We start from the raw sequence: 19,171 nt of genomic DNA on the forward strand, positions 1-19,171 counted from the left end.
TCTCATTGCTCGTTCCAGACACTCTTCCCATTGCTAGTACCAGACACTCTTCCCATTGCTAGTACCAGACACTCTTCCAATTGCTAGTACCAGACCCTCTTCTCATTGTACTAGTACCAGACACTGTTTCTTTGCTAGTACCAGACACTTTTCTCATTGCTAATACCAGGCACCCTTCTCATTGTACTAGTACCAGACACTCTTTCATTGCTAATACCAGACACTCTTTTCATTGTACTAGTACCAGATACTCTTCTCATTGCTAGTACCAGAAACTCTTCTCATTGTACTAGTACCAGACACTCTTTCATTGCTAATACCAGACACTCTTGTCATTATACTAGCACCAGACACTTTTCTAATTGCTAGCACCAGACACTCTTCTCATTGCTAGTGCCAGATACCCTTCTCATTGCTAGTACCTGACACTCTTCTCATTGCTAGTACCAGACACTCTTCCCATTTCTAGTACCAGACACTCTTCTCATTGCTAGTACCAGACACTCTTCCCATTGCTAGTACCAGACACTCTTACATTGCTAGTACCAAACACTCTTCTCATTGCTCGTACTGGACACTTTTCTCATTGCTAGTACCAGACCCTCTTCTCATTGTACTAGTACCAGACACTGTTTCATTGCTAGTTTCAGGCACTCTTCGCATTGTACTAGAACCAGACACTGTTTATTGCTGGTACCAGACACTCTTCTCTTTGCTAATACCAGGCACTGTTCTCATTGTACTAGTACCAGACACTGTTTCATTGCTAGTTTCAGGCACTCTTCGCATTGTACTAGTACCAGACACTGTTTATTGCTGGTACCAGACACTCTTCTCATTGCTCGTACCAGACTCTCTTCTCATTGCTAGTACCAAACACTCTTCTCATTTCTCATTCCAGACACTCTTCTCATTGCTAGTACCAGACAGTCTTCCCATTGCTAGCACCAGACCCTCTTCTCATTGTACTAGTACCAGACACTCTTCCCATTGCTAGTACCAGACACTCTTACATTGCTAGTACCAGACACTCTTCTCATTGCTCGTACCAGACACTCTTCTCATTGCTCGCACCAGACCCTCTTCTCATTGTACTAGTACCAGACACTCTTCCCATTGCTAGTACCAGACACTCTTACATTGCTAGTACCAGACACTCTTCTCATTGCTCGTACCAGACACTGTTCTCATTGCTCGTACCAGAAACTCTTCTCATTGCTCATACCAGACACTCTTCTCATTGCTCGTACCAGACACTCTTCTCATTGCTAGTACCAAACACTCTTCTCATTGCTAGTACCAGACACTCTTACATTGCTAGTACCAGACACTCTTATATTGCTAGTACCAAACACTCTTCTCATTGCTAGTACCAGACACTCTTCTCATTGCTAGTACCAGACAGTCTTCCCATTGCTAGCACCAGACCCTCTTCTCATTGTACTAGTACCAGACACTCTTCCCATTGCTAGTACCAGACACTCTTACATTGCTAGTACCAGACACTCTTCTCATTGCTCGCACCAGACCCTCTTCTTATTGTACTAGTACCAGACACTCTTCCCATTGCTAGTACCAGACACTCTTACATTGCTAGTACCAGACACTCTTCTCATTGCTCGTACCAGACACTGTTCTCATTGCTCGTACCAGAAACTCTTCTCATTGCTCGTACCAGACACTCTTCTCATTGCTTGTACCAGACACTCTTCTCATTGCTAGTACCAAACACTCTTGTCATTGCTAGTACCAGACACTCTTACATTGCTAGTACCAGACACTCTTAAATTGCTAGTACCAAACACTCTTCTCATTGCTCGTACCAGACACTCTTCTCATTGCTCGTACCAGACACTCTTCTCATTGCTCGCACCAGACCCTCTTCTCATTGTACTAGTACCAGACACTCTTCCCATTGCTAGTACCAGACACTCCTACATTGCTAGTACCAGACACTCTTCTCATTGCTCGTACCAGACACTCTTCTCATTGCTCGTACCAGACACTCTTCTCATTGCTCGTACCAGACACTCTTCTCATTGCTAGTACCAAACACTCTTCTCATTGCTCGTTCCAGACACTCTTCCCATTGCTCGTACCAGACACTCTTCTCATTGCTCGTACCAGACACTCTTCTCATTGCTAGTACCAGACACTCTTCTCATTGCTAGTACCAAACACTCTTCTCATTGCTCGTTCCAGACACTCTTCCCATTGCTAGTACCAGACACTCTTCCCATTGCTAGTACCAGACACTCTTCCAATTGCTAGTACCAGACCCTCTTCTCATTGTACTAGTACCAGACACTGTTTCTTTGCTAGTACCAGACACTTTTCTCATTGCTAATACCAGGCACCCTTCTCATTGTACTAGTACCAGACACTCTTTCATTGCTAATACCAGACACTCTTTTCATTGTACTAGTACCAGATACTCTTCTCATTGCTAGTACCAGAAACTCTTCTCATTGTACTAGTACCAGACACTCTTTCATTGCTAATACCAGACACTCTTGTCATTATACTAGCACCAGACACTTTTCTAATTGCTAGCACCAGACACTCTTCTCATTGCTAGTGCCAGATACCCTTCTCATTGCTAGTACCTGACACTCTTCTCATTGCTAGTACCAGACACTCTTCCCATTTCTAGTACCAGACACTCTTCTCATTGCTAGTACCAGACACTCTTCCCATTGCTAGTACCAGACACTCTTACATTGCTAGTACCAAACACTCTTCTCATTGCTCGTACTGGACACTTTTCTCATTGCTAGTACCAGACCCTCTTCTCATTGTACTAGTACCAGACACTGTTTCATTGCTAGTTTCAGGCACTCTTCGCATTGTACTAGTACCAGACACTGTTTATTGCTGGTACCAGACACTCTTCTCATTGCTAATACCAGATACTCTTCTCATTGTTTTAGTACGAGACACTCTTTCATTGCTAATATCATACACTCTTCTCATTGTACTAGTACCAGACACTCTTTCATTGCTAATACCAGACACTCTTGTCGTTGTACTAGTACCAGATACTCTTCTCATTGCTAGTACCAGACACTCTTCTCATTGTACTAGTACCAGACACTCTTTCATTGCTAATACCAGACACTCTTGTCTTTGTACTAGCACCAGACACTTTTCTCATTGCTAGCACCAGACACTCTTCTGATTGCTAGTACCAGATACCCTTCTCATTGCTAGTACCTGACACTCTTCTCATTGCTAGTACCAGACACTCTTCCCATTGCTAGTACCAGACACTCTTCTTATTGCTAGTACCAGACACTCTACCCATTGCTAGTACCAGACTCTTTTACATTGCTAGTACCAGACACTCTTCTCATTGCTCGTTCCAGACACTCTTCTCATTTCTAGTACGAGACACTCTTCCCATTGCTAGTACCAGACCCTCTTCTCATTGTACTAGTACCAGACACTGTTTATTGCTGGTACCAGACACTCTTCTCATTGCTACTACTAGGCACTCTTCTCATTGTACTAGTACCAGACACTCTACTCATTGTACTAGTACCAGACACTGTTTCATTGCTGGTACCAGATACTCTTCTCATTGCTAGTACCAGACACTCTTCTCATTGTACTTGTACCAGACACTCTTTCATTGTTAATACCAGACACTCTTGTCATTGTACTAGTACCAGACACTCTACTCATTGTACTAGTACCAGACACTGTTTCATTGCTGGTACCAGATATTCTTCTCTATGTTCTAGTACCAGACACTCTTTCATTTCTAATATCAGACACTCTTCTCATTGTACTAGAACTGGACACTCTTTCATTGCTAATACCAGACACTCTTGTTATTGTACTAGTACCAGATACTCTTCTCATTGCTAGTACCAGACACTCTTTTTATTGTACTTGTACCAGACACTCTTTCATTGTTAATACCAGACACTCTTGTCATTGTACTAGCACCAGATACTTTTCTAATTGCTAGCACCAGGCACTCTTCTCATTGCTAGTGCCAGATACCCTTCTCATTGCTAGTACCTGACACTCTTCTCATTGCTAGTACCAGACACTCTTTTTATTGTACTTGTACCAGACACTCTTTCATTGTTAATACCAGACACTCTTGTCATTGTACTAGCACCAGATACTTTTCTAATTGCTAGCACCAGGCACTCTTCTCATTGCTAGCACCAAACACTCTTCTCATTGCTAGTACCTGACACTGTAAGTCTTAATAATGCAATTACAACATACGCTTTTTATGTCCAGTATTTGATAGCATAACTTTCACTCTGCTTACATCTCTGTGATCTGTCATGTGTAAATCAGGCATGATTGCTGCTTTTTGCAATCTAATCCCTGATCAGACTTGATGTGTATGTTAAGGCGCCATTTACAGTACAATTTTTAATGAACTATTTTTTTTTGATTCGTTTATTCAGATTGTTTTATATGCAAACAGAGAAGCTAGTGGGTCTAAGCTATCCTAAATGATAGATTGTTATTTTAAGGAATGGTCAATTGGTGTGGTAGTTTTTTCCATAGATACAATCATACCTGGTTTAGATAAGATGACAAGTTTGATTCTTTAATTCTCTGGATTTAATAAATATGATTCTTTTGATCTGGGGGACTGATCTTATCAAAATAAGATTGTTCACTTAAATCACACTGGTAATGGGCACCTTTACCCATCACATTAATGTTAATCAGATATTGGTAAATAACACACATACTATATAGTCGTGGCCAAAAGTTTTGACACTGTCAAAAATATTAGTTTCCACGAAGTTTGCTGCTAAACTGCTTTTAGATCTTTGTTTCAGTTGTTTATGTGATGTACTGAAATATAATGATAAGCACTTCATACGTTTCAAAGGCTTTTATTGACAATTACATGAGATTTATGCAAAGAGACAGTATTTGTAGTGTTGGCCCTTCTTTTTTAGGACCTCTGGAATTCGACTGGGCATGCTCTCAATCAACTTCTGGGCCAAATCCTGCCTGATAGCAACCCATTCTTTCATAATCACTTCTTTGAGTTTCTCAGAATTAGTTGTTTTTTTTTTGTCCACCCGCCTCTTGAGGAATGACCACAAGTTCTCAATGGGATTAGGATCTGGGGAGTTTCTAGGCCATGGACCCAAAATGTCAATGTTTTGGTCCCTGAGCCACTTAGTTATCACTTTTGCCTTATGACATGGTGCTCCATCGTGCAGGAAAATGCATTGTTCTCCACCAAACTGTTGTTGGATTGTTGGAAGAAGTTGCTGTTGAAGGGTGTTTTGATACCATTCTTTATTCATGGCTGTGTTTTTTGGAAAAATTGTGAGTGAACCCACACAGGAATGGTCTCAGGTTGCTTTACTGTTGGCATGACACAGGACTGATGGTAACGCTTACCTTTTCTTCTCCTGACAAGCCTTTTTGCAGATGCCCCAAACAATCGGAAAGGAGCTTCATTGGAGAATATGACTTTGCCCCAGTCCTCAGCAGTCCATTCACCATACTTTCTGCAGAAGATCAATCTGTCCCTGATGTTTTTTTTGGGAGAGAAATGGCTTCTTTGCTGCCCTTCTTCCCACCAGGCCATCTTCCAAAAGTCTTTGCCTCACTGTGCGTGCAGATGCGCTCACACCTGCCTGCTGCCATTCCTGAGCAACCTTTGCACTGGTTGCACTCCGATCCCGCAGCTGAATCCTCTTTAGTAGATGATCCTGGTGGTTGCTGGACTTTCTTGGATGCCCTGAAGCCTTCTTAACAAGAATTGAACCTCTTTCCTTGAAGTTCTTGATGATCCTATAAATTGCTGATTTAGGTGCAATCAGGGCCGCCATCAGAGTTTTCTGGGCCCCGTACTTATCAATCTACAGGGCCCCCCCTCACACCAAATAATAATCTGATAGGTAGATTGTGTGGGGGCAGAGCCACGTTATGTGGGGTAGAGTCAAAGCAACTTGCCTGGGGCCCATAACACCCTCCCCCATGCATTGATGCGCGTTCACCAATCATGCAGCAGGGAAGAGGGAGATGACCACACAACTCCTGTTATGCCACGGTAGAATTGCCAAGTTGCCAGCAGAGGCTCAAGGGCACTGCCACTGTTTGGGCCCCAGACCCTTCCTGGGCCCCATACTGCTGTCCCTCTTGTACCCCCCTGATGGCTGCCCTGGGTGCAATCTTAGTAGCCACAATATCCTTGCCTGTGAAGCCATTTTGTGCAATGCAATGATGGTTGCATGCGTTTCTTTGCTGGTCACCATGGTTAACAATAGAAGATCAATTATTTCAAGCATCACCCTCCTTTTAACATGTCAAGTCTGCCATTCTAACCCACTCAGCATGACATAATGATCTCTATCCTTGTGCTCGTCAACATTCTCACCTAAGTTAACAAGACGATTACTGAAATGATCTCAGTAGCTCCTTTAATGACAGCAATAAAATGCTATGGAAAGGTTTTTTTGGGGATTCAATTAATTTTTATGGCAAAGAAGGATGATGCAATTCTTCTGAACACTCTTCATAACATTCTGGAGTATATGCAAATTGCTATTATAAAAACTTAAGCACCAACTTTTCTAATTTCCAATATTTTTGACAGTCTCAAAATTTTGGCCAGGACTTTATATTGTAACAACAGAGAGTAGTGGGTTGGCACATGGAAACAAACACACGTGGAGAGGACAACTCAGATTGCGGTGTGCAGACTGCCAACATGCTCAAAACCAAGGCAACATACTGCAACAACAAAAAGACACAGTGAAAAAGCTTGGTTCTTCTAACGTTGATATTTTGCTGACACACTTGCATTTTATTCTTGTCAAAAAAAGTTAATCTTGTGTAATAGGTAAGATGGAGGCGTACAATGTATGTATTTTTTGATATTTTCTAAATACAAATAAAAAAAGTATATAATAAAAAGAGAGGTAATTGCTTACCTCTCCAGAAGATATAGACACCAGTTCAACTGGAAATTTTTTTTTATTCAAAAAGCAATCTGACAACGCATTTCATGGGTCATGGCCCTCTTCTTCAAGGCAATACAAAATGCCTTGAGAGCATAGGGGATAGAGTGTAGGCACTACTAATGCAAGACATTAGAGGCGTATACAATCTATCCTCTATGCTATCAAGGCATTTTGTATTGACCTGAGGAAGCGGGCCATGACCCATGAAATGCGTCATCAAATTGCTTTTGGAATAAAAACTTTTTTCCAGTTGAACTGGTGTCTATATCTTCTGGAGAGGTAAGCAATTACCTCCCTTTTTATTATATATTTTTTTTAATTTGTATTTAAAAATAACAAAATAGAACATACATTGGGTGCCTCCATCCTGCCCACTACCAGTCAGACCTCCTTTGGAGGTAATAGCTTTGCAGTTTTTCTGTAAAGTCTATTGTACTACAAGAGAGCGACCATCCAGTATCCAGCAGGACCTGGAGTACCAAGCAGGGATGGTTAATTCCTTGCAGGCCTATATGGTGGTTGCAGGAACTGCAGCCCACCTTTGTGAGTATATATTTATATGATTTTATCCTCCCTATACCTAACGATTCTGCACCATTGGGCTCCCGGTCTCTCCCTACTTCTCACCTAGGTATTCTTGGCGCTTACAAAAATAAAACATTACTATAAATGGGCTGCGCCCCCTCAAACAAAGCACTGTACAGTCCTTATAAAAGTTCTATGGATTCGCTGTGGTATATCCAAATATCCAAGTAAATGCAATCCAAATCCACTGCGCTCTCCAGTAAAGATACTCAATTCCTATAGAGAAAAAAATATACTATACATAGCGTAATACTGTTTGGTCTGCTTTATATAAACAACTCCATGCAAAGTGACTCACGCCTGATCCCTTCACCCACAATCAGGGAGGCTCACCAAATTTTTGCCACCTCGTTTTCAGGTGGATATCACACTCAATCTGTATGTTTCACTCAGACCATTTCAGTGAACCATAACGGGGTCATGTATCAAATTTTGTTTATTCTTCAGTAAAGAATTCTAAAACATATAAAAAGCTTCATTGCGCAGCAAGCTTTAAAAATATAATTGCACAACTACGCTTCTCTCGCCAATTAAAAACTTACAGGCTTCCAGATACAGAGAGGCATATCGTAGTGGCATTCCTAGGGCCCTGGGGAATAAGTGCATTGATCTATCTGTGCGGCGTCCCACTCGTCAAACAGAGTATGAGAGAGCAGTAGTAATACATGATTGGGGGAGTATTAGTGATAGAAAAATGGGGTGAAGTTGGGGGTATATTAGTTAGAGGCAGATGGTAAGGCACAATGGGTATGCAAAATAGTAAGGTATGTGGGCAAATTCAGCATAAGATAATATGGTATAAGTGTCCACAAGATGGGGTAGGGGAGGTGGGAATTCTGCATAGGGTAATATGTTATATATTAAGTGTCCACAAGATGGGGTAGGTGAGGAGGGAAACACAAATGGATGTGGAAATATATCTGTAATCAATGCAGGGTCAGAGTATCCAATGTCAGATGGAAATGTGGATTTAATGGCTGTTTGTATTTTATAGGTTTTAGGTAGAGAATAGGTTGCGAATATGTTGTATAAATCATATATTAAAGTAGGATATGTGTAATGTAAAGGATATGGTGGTGGCGATCAAAGGGCAGAGCCCACACATCACGTAATATAGGAAGTAGGGCAGGGCGCATAAGAGCGGCTGGCGTACTGGCAACGCTAGCCCCTTACAAGAATCACCAAAGGAAAAAAAAAACTATAATCTTGTGTAATAACAATGACAATAAAGATGATACTTATCATGTGCAAGATGGAGGGGATGTGGGATTGGCAGTGGGTGCCATCTGGTGCACGGCCCGGCGACCATTTCGCTTTAAAGCCAATGTAACCCCGCTGCTAAAAAAAGAAACCAGATACTCACCTAAGGAGAGGGAAGGCTCTAGGTCCTAATGAGCCTTCCCTCTCCTCTGCTGGTGCCCTCGGTGCAGCGCTGGCTCCCCCATTCAAAGCCCCCGCCGTGGGAGCCGAGTCCTCCCGAAGACAGGCAGCTCCATACTGCGCAATGACGTGATAGAGGGTGCTCGCGCGTCCGCAGTGTGGAGCGGCCCATCTTCAGGAGTACTCGGGCTCCCGAAGACTTTCCGACGTCACCTTCACCGGTGGAAGGAGCAGTATTTGACCAATTTAGTCAAATACTGCTCCCGGGGACAGCACAGCACCGCGGGCACCGGGAGAGAAGAGGGAAGGCTCATTAGGACCTTCAGCCTTCCCTCTCCTTTGGTAAGTATCTGGGTTCTTTTTTCAGCAGTTGGGTTACATTGTCTTTCTTTAATAGCTTCTTCCGAGGCTTGGATGTGCACATTGTTATCACACAAGATTAACTTTTTTGACAAGAATTTAATGCAAGTGCATCAGCAATAAATCAACGTTAACAGTGCCAAGCTTTTTCACTGCATCTTTTTGATGATACTATATATTGCGGCACACAGTCATAGGCAGTAGGTGGTACTGCTGGTGAATGTGTACAGACTGCTGGAAGAGAGAAAGCAGAAGTAAACTTAGAAGGGAAGGGGGGGGGGGGATATGTATTTATCACTTATACAGTTACCACCAGTAAGGAGTATCTGTTACCTGTGTTTATTAGGAGCATAGAGCTTTGATACTACAAGCAATGGCCTTAATGAAGATTTCTAACATTTGGAAAGACGGCACAAGTAAATAGCAACAAACAGATAGCCTATGTCTACTTATGACTGATTCTCTATAAAAGATTGTGTTCACAAGAATACTATTTCTAATTATTTATAATAGTAAAGAAAGATAGAGAAAAATAAAATATGCACATGAAATTACCCATCTTTTTCCTTCTTCTGTCTTTAGTTTTCAGCATGGAAAACACAAAAACATTTGTTAGTGTTCATATTTTTCAGAAATAATTAAAATGTTTTCTTTTCTTTTTTTATAATGACAAATAAGATAAATACCCACCTTGGGGAAAATAAACCACTGCATTTACTCTATTCTTTTCAATATAGTTAGTTATATCTAGTTTGTTATGAGTCCAGTGATACTTGTGTTATAGAGGCAAATATATACTGTAATATATTTTAATGATGACATTACTTAAAGGCCATTTACATATATATAATATAAAAGTAAACTTAGCTAGTACTCACTATGCTACATATATTACACTTTGAAAATGTTGTTTTCCATGGGCAGTGCTAAACAGATTTTTGCATTATTAGGGGTAGTATGCTAAGGGCAGGTTAGAGTTATTCATCAGGTATTGTCTTTTGTTGTTGTTTGGGGGGTGAGGGGGCAGGAAGGTTTTTTTTTTATAATGAAGGAGAACAGTTAATTTTGATAAGGGAGGGCTTCTATAAAGGTTCAGTGTCAGAAGGGTGCATTATGATAGAGGTAAAGATAGGATTTGCAGAACGATGGGCACATGGTGTAACTACCAACAAAAATAGTGGCACAATCCTGAAACACACATTGATCCTAAATTGTAGTTGGTATGTGTTAGGTGGCGAATCATGTGGAGGGAACCAGTTACCGGTGCATACAGAGATCTTTTCAAGATCACTATAGTGGTATGTCTCACTAGCATGTTGATTGTGTTAGTAATCCTGCACAGTTTTGAACTATCTGCTAACGTGGTTTTATTTAATTTTACTTCACCTACTAGGTCATTAATATATAAAGTGAAGGGAACTTGACCAAGTACTGATCTTTGCAAGGCCTTACTGCTAACAGTCCTTGTATGATTAATTTCCTGCTGTTCCTTACCTTCTGTATGTCACAGATCTTTATTCATTTACAGAAAAGTGGCAGTATCTGCATACTGTATTTGGCTTCTGCAATGGGAAATTGCAGGGAACAGTGTCAGTATAGCTCTTACAAAGTCCAAATAATAAATAAACTATGTCTGCTGCAGTCCAGATTTGCATTCATTGTTTCATTAAAGCTAATTGCTTTAGATTGTAAGCCTCTGGCAGGGTCCTCCATTCCCTAGTGTAATCTACAGGATCATGTACTCCTGTCCTATGACAGCTTGTACTTGTATTACTGGGCCTACCTAACCAGCCCATATCGCATGATCATGTATTTTGTACAATTTGCATGTATAACTTTGTTCTATGTGTATAACCCTATGTATGTCATCCTTGTATCATTGTATATATTTATTGTCCAGCGCTGCGTAATATGTTGGCGCTTTATAAATACAATAAATTATAATAATAATAATTAAAGCTAAGCCTGTATGTCATACAAAACTTGACTTTAGCAAAACCTTACCAGTAATCTGAAATTAAATTATTTGGTACTATATTATTTTTTATAATCTCCCTGAGGATATCATCCAGCTGAGGTTAACCTTCTGGGGCCCCTCCTCCATGATGGTCTCAATAAATGTTACACGACTACAGTAGAGATCAGTGATCTGTTCTATCTACAAATGTGTGAGAAAACGCAGAAAAGCCGCCGCGTGTGCTCAGAACAAGGCAGCTGATTCCGCATCCAAAGTGGCGGATTGCACGCGTAGGCCTACATCTGCCAGTATGGCTGAACGCGGAGAAACCGCCGCATGCTCTGATAGCGGTGCGGCTGGTTCCGCGTCTAGCGCGGCGGGTGGTACGCAAGACATGTCTGGTGTGGCTGGGACTGATAGTCCACACAGGTTCAGAAGGACGCGCGCGCGCGCTGAGAGGCAGAACTTTTATGACAGCCAGAAGGGAGTCGGCTGACCAAGCCGGTCAGCTGACGATTCAACCAGTTCTATCTAAACACAGAACCTGATTAGGATACTAAACAACAAAATTTTTCCCTCACAAGGGGATAAAACTTAACATTTAATTGTTTACATTAAAAAATATATTGAGGTTAAGCTGTCATAATCGTTACTATCAATTCAAGTTGATACAGTAGATTATTGTAAATGGGGTAAATACCCTCCTCCTACTTCAACTTGAAATAATCAGTTACTGCTTATACAAAACCCCCCACCATATAAAAACCACCCAGCATGTTTCACTTCCTATTTGGAAGCTTTGTCAAGGGAACAAAGTGTCGTGCTATAAGTGCATATAGTGTTAGGATGCATTACAAAGCAATAAATTAAAATAAAATCATATTTAGTAACAAAGCGTATAGGCCTATAGCAGCAGCCTAAACAAGATGGTTGGCTTCGCCTTCCTTTTATAGTCAGTGGAGGTCACATGGGGTGGGAGTGAAGCACTCCCCCATTAATCATGAACTGTCATTGGTGAAGACCACTGTCAATCAATTATTTTCCAATCACAGGAAGGCACTATCGATCCCCATAATGTTACAACAGACCCTTTGGATTGTGACATACGACACGAGAAGAACATATCCATATTCAGTATTGGCTCACCTTGCCAGGGTGATAAGCACAGTTAGCTTCCGAGGTGTAGAATATAGAGAAAAATCAAAATTTAGAGAACGCCGGTAATCCCGCGTTCCTATTGGTCCCCCGGGGTCACATGGCGTGTATAGGTTTCACCAATTAGAGGATAGCTCTCATCATTGGTCAGTGGCATGGCGGTAGGCGGAGCAAACGGCAAAGCCCGCGGCGTCATTGTCCACAGCGTTACGATCGGAGGCGGGGATGAGAGGCTTGCCGAAGTTACGCTCCAACTCACGCCACAGGCCCACAAGGCGCAAGGGGGCGTGCAGCCTGAATGTAAACAAACCCCGCTTGAAGAAGGCTTGAGATTTTGCGCAACTATGGTATACCTGGACATGCATATTGAGGGTATGTAATGTCGAGGTACATTTTCCACCATTATTTTATTTTCTTGTGCTCTCAGCAGGCACACTTAAATCTTGGTTTATTCCTGCACACTGTCTTGAAAGTATATATGCGTGCATCCGCTGCATGATTGGCATATGGGTTGTGTCAATGTGAGCGTGCGGGGTTTGTTTACATTCAGGCTGCACGCCCCCTTGCGCCTTGTGGGCCTGTGGCGTGAGTTGGGGCGTAACTTCGGCAAGCCTCTCGTCCCCGCCTCCGATCGTAACGCTGTGGACAATGACGCCGCGGGCTTTGCCGTTTGCTCCGCCTACCGCCATGCCACTGACCAATGATGAGATAGCGGACGGAGCTATCATGCGAATGATTGGTCGCATATGTACGGGCGAATCATAAGCTCCATATGGAGCAATGACCTCTCGAGCTATCCTCTAATTGGTGAAACTTATACACGCCATGTGACCCCGGAGGACCAATAGGAACGCAGGATTACCGGCGTTCTCTAAATTTTGATTTTTCTCTATATTCTACACCTGGGAAGCTAACTGTGCTTATCACCCTGGCAAGGTGAGCCAATACTGAATATGGATATGTTCTTCTCGTGTCGTATGTCACAATCCAAAGGGTCTGATGTAACATTATGGGGATCGATAGTGCCTTCCTGTGATTGGATAATAATTGATTGACAGTGGTCTTCACCAATGACAGTTCATGGTTAATGGGGGAGTGCTTCACTCCCACCCCATGTGACCTCCACTGACTATAAAAGGAAGGCGAAGCCAACCATCTTGTTTAGGCTGCTGCCATAGGCCTATACACTTTGTTACTAAATATGATTTTATTTTAATTTATTGCTTTGTAATGCATCCTAACACTATATGCACTTATAGCACGACACTTTGTTCCCTTGATAAAGCTGCTGCTTCCAAATAGAAGTGAAACATGCTGGGTGGTTTTTATATGGTGGGGGGTTTTGTATAAGCAGTAACTGATTATTTCAAGTTGAAGTAGGAGGAGGGTATTTACCCCATTTACAATAATGTACTGTATCAACTTGAATTGATAGTAACAATTATGACAGCTTAACCTCAATATATTTTTTAATGTAAACAATTAAATGTTAAGTTTTATCCCCTTGTGAGGGAAAAATTTTGTTGTTTAGATTCAACCAGTTCCCATTGGTCCAGCACTTAGGGGAGGCGCTGGAGAGCACTGGGCTATATATACTGGGTGCTGGTCATTCGCTGGTTGTCTGCCGTTGCGATCACTACGTGGAAGCACTCAGACCTTATTGTCAGAATCTGTGTTATCATTCTGTTATACTTCAGACTAGTTCCAGGGTGTTGATGATCAAGGACCTCACACCCAAGATTAGGGACTTGTGTTATCATTTTGTTATACTTCAGACTAGTTCCAGGGTGTTGATGATCAAGGACCTCACACCCAAGATTAGGGACTTGTGTTACCATTCTGTTATACTTCAGACTAGTTTCAGGGTGTTGATGATCACGGAGCTCACATCCAAGACTAGGCATTGTTTATTATCTGTTATGACTTTCTGCTTTTCTGACCACTCTTCTGTTCACTGATTCGGTACTTCACTATATCTGATACTCTGTTGCCAAACCCTGCTTGCCTTAGGATTACCGAATCAGCCTCCTGTCTTTGTACTTTGTATGTCCGTGTGTTGCCGACCTGGCTCGTCCGACCTTGAGAGCTATCTCCTCAGTTAAGAGATAGTTCACAGATCAGTCAGTGACATCCTCCTATTGGTGTCACTCACGCTCTGGTCCTTTCCTCTCCCAGTCTGACTCCTCCCTGCGGGAGATTCTCAGGCTGCTGAAAGGTACTCATACTCTAGCAGTATTCCTTACTGCCTTTGTACATGTTCCCCTGATATTGTTCTCAAAGTATTACTGTTGCACCAAACACTCATATCTTTCAGGTGTCCAGAGGTTAGTAATATATCTGATTATCGGTGATACTGCAGATCATCAATAATCAGGTATATATCTGTATTTTTGGTGATACTGCAGATCACCAATAATCAGATCATCTCTGTGTTACACCGATCGTTACAAAATGCCAGTAATAACAGTTTGCTGAAGGATGAACATAAAAACTAGCATTCAGCATGCAGAACCAATGGTTTGTTCAGGATTGGTGGGTCAGTTAATACTACCACTTGAGTCTATTATAGAAATAGCCCTAATCACGATGAAGCTCCTCTTCATTTTTATATGAAATCTACTGTGCTACAATTTGAAAAATTTACTTTCATTGAACTAATGCTTAAGTAGGCCATACACTAGTCTATTTTTGTATCGATATGCAGACTATTTGATCATGCAATGTAATCTACTAGATATCAATGGCGCAAACGATTCTCAAATGATCAATATTTGGAAATAATAGATTGATTCTGTTGATTGTGCCGTTGCTACTAGCACTGTTAGATGTTCGCCCGATTAACTCAACAGGGGAGCACCTTACCTGTCTATGGTGCGGTTCGTGTCTATCTCTCCCTGCTGGCTGCTTCCTCTCTCCACTTCCATGTCTCTGGTGCCTGTCTGATGTAATGAAACCCCTAGAGGCCTCTAGTGGTAACGTAAAGTACATGCTATGCTGTTGCTAATTTCACACAGGTACCCGGGGGGGAATACTCAACAGCTGGTGGGAAGAGCAGAGACCGGGACCACACAATGGACAGGTGACCTACACCGCATGACCTCGGGTTGGGGATGACTGGGAGACCCAGGAGGCACACACAGACTTTCAAAGGTTTCATGCTGAAATTGATTGAAAATCTGTCTGCAGTGTGTGGAGTGATTCAAGCAGGTAGATCCCTCTCTGATCTGTTGGCCACATCCACCTGTGTATGGCCAGCTAATTTCTAATCAATGTTACGTATATTTGAAATTATATTTATACTGGTGAGACTGCATTGTGCTTTCATTATAAACATCCAAAACATGTTATTACACTTCCTTACAATGATGGCAATAATATATAGTTTATTGCAAGCAGAGCCCAATCATTTGATTCTCTTTATAGATAACGTTATTGTACTTGGAGCTCTAAATTAAGGTTCCTCTTTATCTGATTATCTCCTGACACAATCAGACAGGCGAACTGAGCATCTGGCTAACAATAACTTTCAAAGACACAAGGCATGCATTTTAAATATTATTTCTATTGGATGTCCAATTCAATGAAACTTTGAGGTTTTTGTACTTAATAATTGTATTGAATGTTGTAACATCTCATGCTGGGCATTTGCAACAGAATTTGAGCCTCCTCTTCTGATAACTAACGGGGAATAAAGCTTTTAATTGTGAAGAAAACCTTGCAAAAACTGGACATGACCACTCTTAGAAGTGCAATTTGTCATTTGTTTTCCATGTAAATATAATATGTATATATAAGTATATGTATTGACGATCTGGATATTTATAGTAAGATTGTGAAAAAATAAAAATGTAACAAAATTGAAGTGCCTTTGCCATGCAGTAGTGAAAATATCATATAATACCTTAGGTAAAAAATAGGATGAGAGTTGTTTGAAATGTGTTTCCTTCAGTAGGATTACCGTATGTCTATATTAATTCATCTATACTGATAAAAACCATTCCTACTTAACAAGTTTAAACAAAACACTTCACATTGTGAAATATTGTATAATGAGCAGGACATGTTAGATATTACACCAGAAAAAGAAGCGTATGATACCCAGCTGCAATCCTTTAAGAAACAAAGCATACTACCTTTATATATTTATGATGCAGTGAATATACTGTATGTACGGTATATATATTGTCCAGAATAACCTACAAACATTATTAGTTGTTAAGGCAAAAATTAAAAAAGGAGAGACGCTCACACTCTCATTGAGATCTCATCTTTGGGATCATTTTTTTTGTCTGGTGAGGGATGTGCAGACCACATTGCTGACACACTGGTGTGGACTCTCAGTGAAAGATATCATGGGCGGGCTTCAGTCTCATTTTTACTATAATATACCATTCTTCTTTCACAATCTATACTGATAATATTAAAGGCTCCCTTACATGGTAGTAAACTTCTAAATGAACTTTTCTTCCATATTGCAACAAACTCAGTCTTAAGGCTTCTAAAAAGATTGGATCACCTTGAGATATGATTCTAGTCTTACCATTGCCTAACAGGAAGAGAGGCATAGTAGATTATTGTGACATGTTGGGAGGAAGTGGCCATATGTGAGTTGTGTGGTGGAGGACCAACTCTTACCAAGCTTGCCAGATGGTTTCTGCCTGTCTTTTGCTCCTGTGGCATGCCTCTGTGAGTCACTTTGGGGATGTGTGTAGTACTGCTTAGAAGTGTGGATAACACTAACATGCAGCAACTCCAATACTCAGTATCTCACTAATACCAGTATCTCCATTATAATGTAAGTCTACTTATTCTTAAATGAGTTTAAATGTTTTGATATGGTTTCCTGATCAATAATGCTATTGACTTGCATTATTATTTTAACACCATTTAAAAATACTGGCATGTCATCCATGTAAAATCTGTTACTCAGTACCTGTAGTGAATGTATTGTAGCTGTTGTATTGGGAAAATGTATCTTCCACAATTCAGATCCTGGTTCTCGGGATTGACACTATCTGCCTGGAATTTGTATTTACCTCCTGTGTTTGGATAAGTTTGTTGTGGGAGTCCAGTTTCATACCCCCCCCCCCCCCCCCCAAAAAAAAATACTGCAGGCTTTGGTAGCTTTCATCTACAGTATATAGAGAGTGTGTAATGCCTGGTCCACACCATGCAATTTCCCATCAGATTTCTGATCGATTTTCTGATCACTTCTATACAAATCGATCTGAAAAAATGATCAGAAATCAGATCGGACCTGTCGAAAATTATCTATTCGACCCATCTATCTGATGGAAAATTGCATTGTGTGTACCAGGCTTTAGAGACAAAAGGTGATTGTCCCATGTGGTCGCTATAGCACTTTGAAAGCAATGTCATCTCTATACAAATGTGTAAAATAAAAATAGATCATAAAAAGAGAAATTCTAACACAATAATTTGATGTGCAGGCTTATCAAAAATGAGTAAAAATGTATGCATATTTTTGTCAATGCTAATCCCAGTTCTTGTCTGTCATTAGTAATGAGCACCCATTATGTCAATCAGTAATTCTTTTCACTGGCACTAATTAAAATTATTGAGGCTATTCCCAACGATAGTAATGGAACTGTACCCATCAGTAAAAATATAGCCATAATTAATAGGGCAGGGCTGGTTTAATAGAGGGACAAAAAGGCTGACAGTTTATCATTACACTGTAGTAATTGAGTTGGGACAGTAGACGCTCAGAGAAGTCCTATTTATAAAGTCTGGTGAGATAATTATCTTCAAGTATCATCACACTGGTTGAAAGATTGACATGGAAAGTTACAAAGCCAGAGTGCAAAGGACTTGATTTACTAAGGCTCTTCTGAACTAGAGAACAGTGGCAAACCTTGGAAAGCATTAATAATCCTGTCTGTCCTATATGTATTAAACATGTTCAGTTAAATAGTAGCAGTTTGCAATAATATTAAACCACAGTGAGTTGTTGAAAATTAAACGTCAGAGTGAATTAACAACAGTCATGTGCACCCCCAATAGAACTAAAAGGTCCAGGGGAGTGCATACTCATTGAAAAGTTTAGCTCTCTGGTTTTACAACTAGAAATTAATAAAGTGCCCTTTTAATGCTGACCAGCATTCTGTTCATTTAAAGAATTTCATGGATAATAGAAGGATTGCCTTAATGGGAATATTTGCATTTTTTGGTTAATTCTTTTGGCTAAACAGTTTGAACAGCATTGTGTTAAATTGCTGCTGCAATGCTGTTATCATTAGTGGTTTTGGCACTCCCACTCTATTTTTCACATAACTCTAACCAAACTCTCTTTCTTGATGACAATCCTGATGACTAGCCTGAACTACCCCTTAAAGTGAACCAGAGATGAAGCACCCTCATGTATTTTAATATATATATCAGTGGGAACATTAGAGAAAACACCTACCCTGCTATCTGTTTAATCCTTCACTGCTCAACCTGCTGACTTTGCTCAGGAATCATTATAGCTGAGTCAGTCTTCTCTGATGTCTTTTCAAGCCCAAGCCTTCCTCCTTCTGGATCTGCTTTCCCCTTTCTGTATACTTGCACCATCACAGTGAGTTGTCATGAGAGGGGAGGAGCTGCTAATGTAAGGGTATATTGAAATTTCTTTTTTTTTTAATCTATATTTGTTAGTCATAAGAGGTTTTTAGAGATGGTGATTTCATTTTGAACACAGCCCACTAAATAATATGCTTTTCTGATGAACCGTGTTTTGCATGTAGTTTAAGTGAAAAAAAAACAAAAAAAAAAA

At 40.8% G+C, this 19,171-nt stretch overlaps 1 protein-coding gene across 2 annotated transcripts in view; it reads right to left on the reverse strand.

Annotated features, from left to right (window-relative positions):
* Window positions 1-19,171, reverse strand: part of IMPG1 (interphotoreceptor matrix proteoglycan 1) — a 538,528-nt gene that overhangs the window by 316,890 nt on the left and 202,467 nt on the right. For both annotated transcript variants that reach the window (XM_068281513.1, XM_068281514.1), the window contains exon 9: window positions 9,840-9,860. In XM_068281513.1, the coding sequence (XP_068137614.1) occupies window positions 9,840-9,860 (21 nt within the window). The remainder of the gene's footprint in view (window positions 1-9,839; window positions 9,861-19,171) is intronic.

Source organism: Hyperolius riggenbachi, chromosome 4, assembly GCF_040937935.1.
Source record: "Hyperolius riggenbachi isolate aHypRig1 chromosome 4, aHypRig1.pri, whole genome shotgun sequence".
NCBI classification, from domain to species: Eukaryota; Metazoa; Chordata; class Amphibia; order Anura; family Hyperoliidae; genus Hyperolius; species Hyperolius riggenbachi.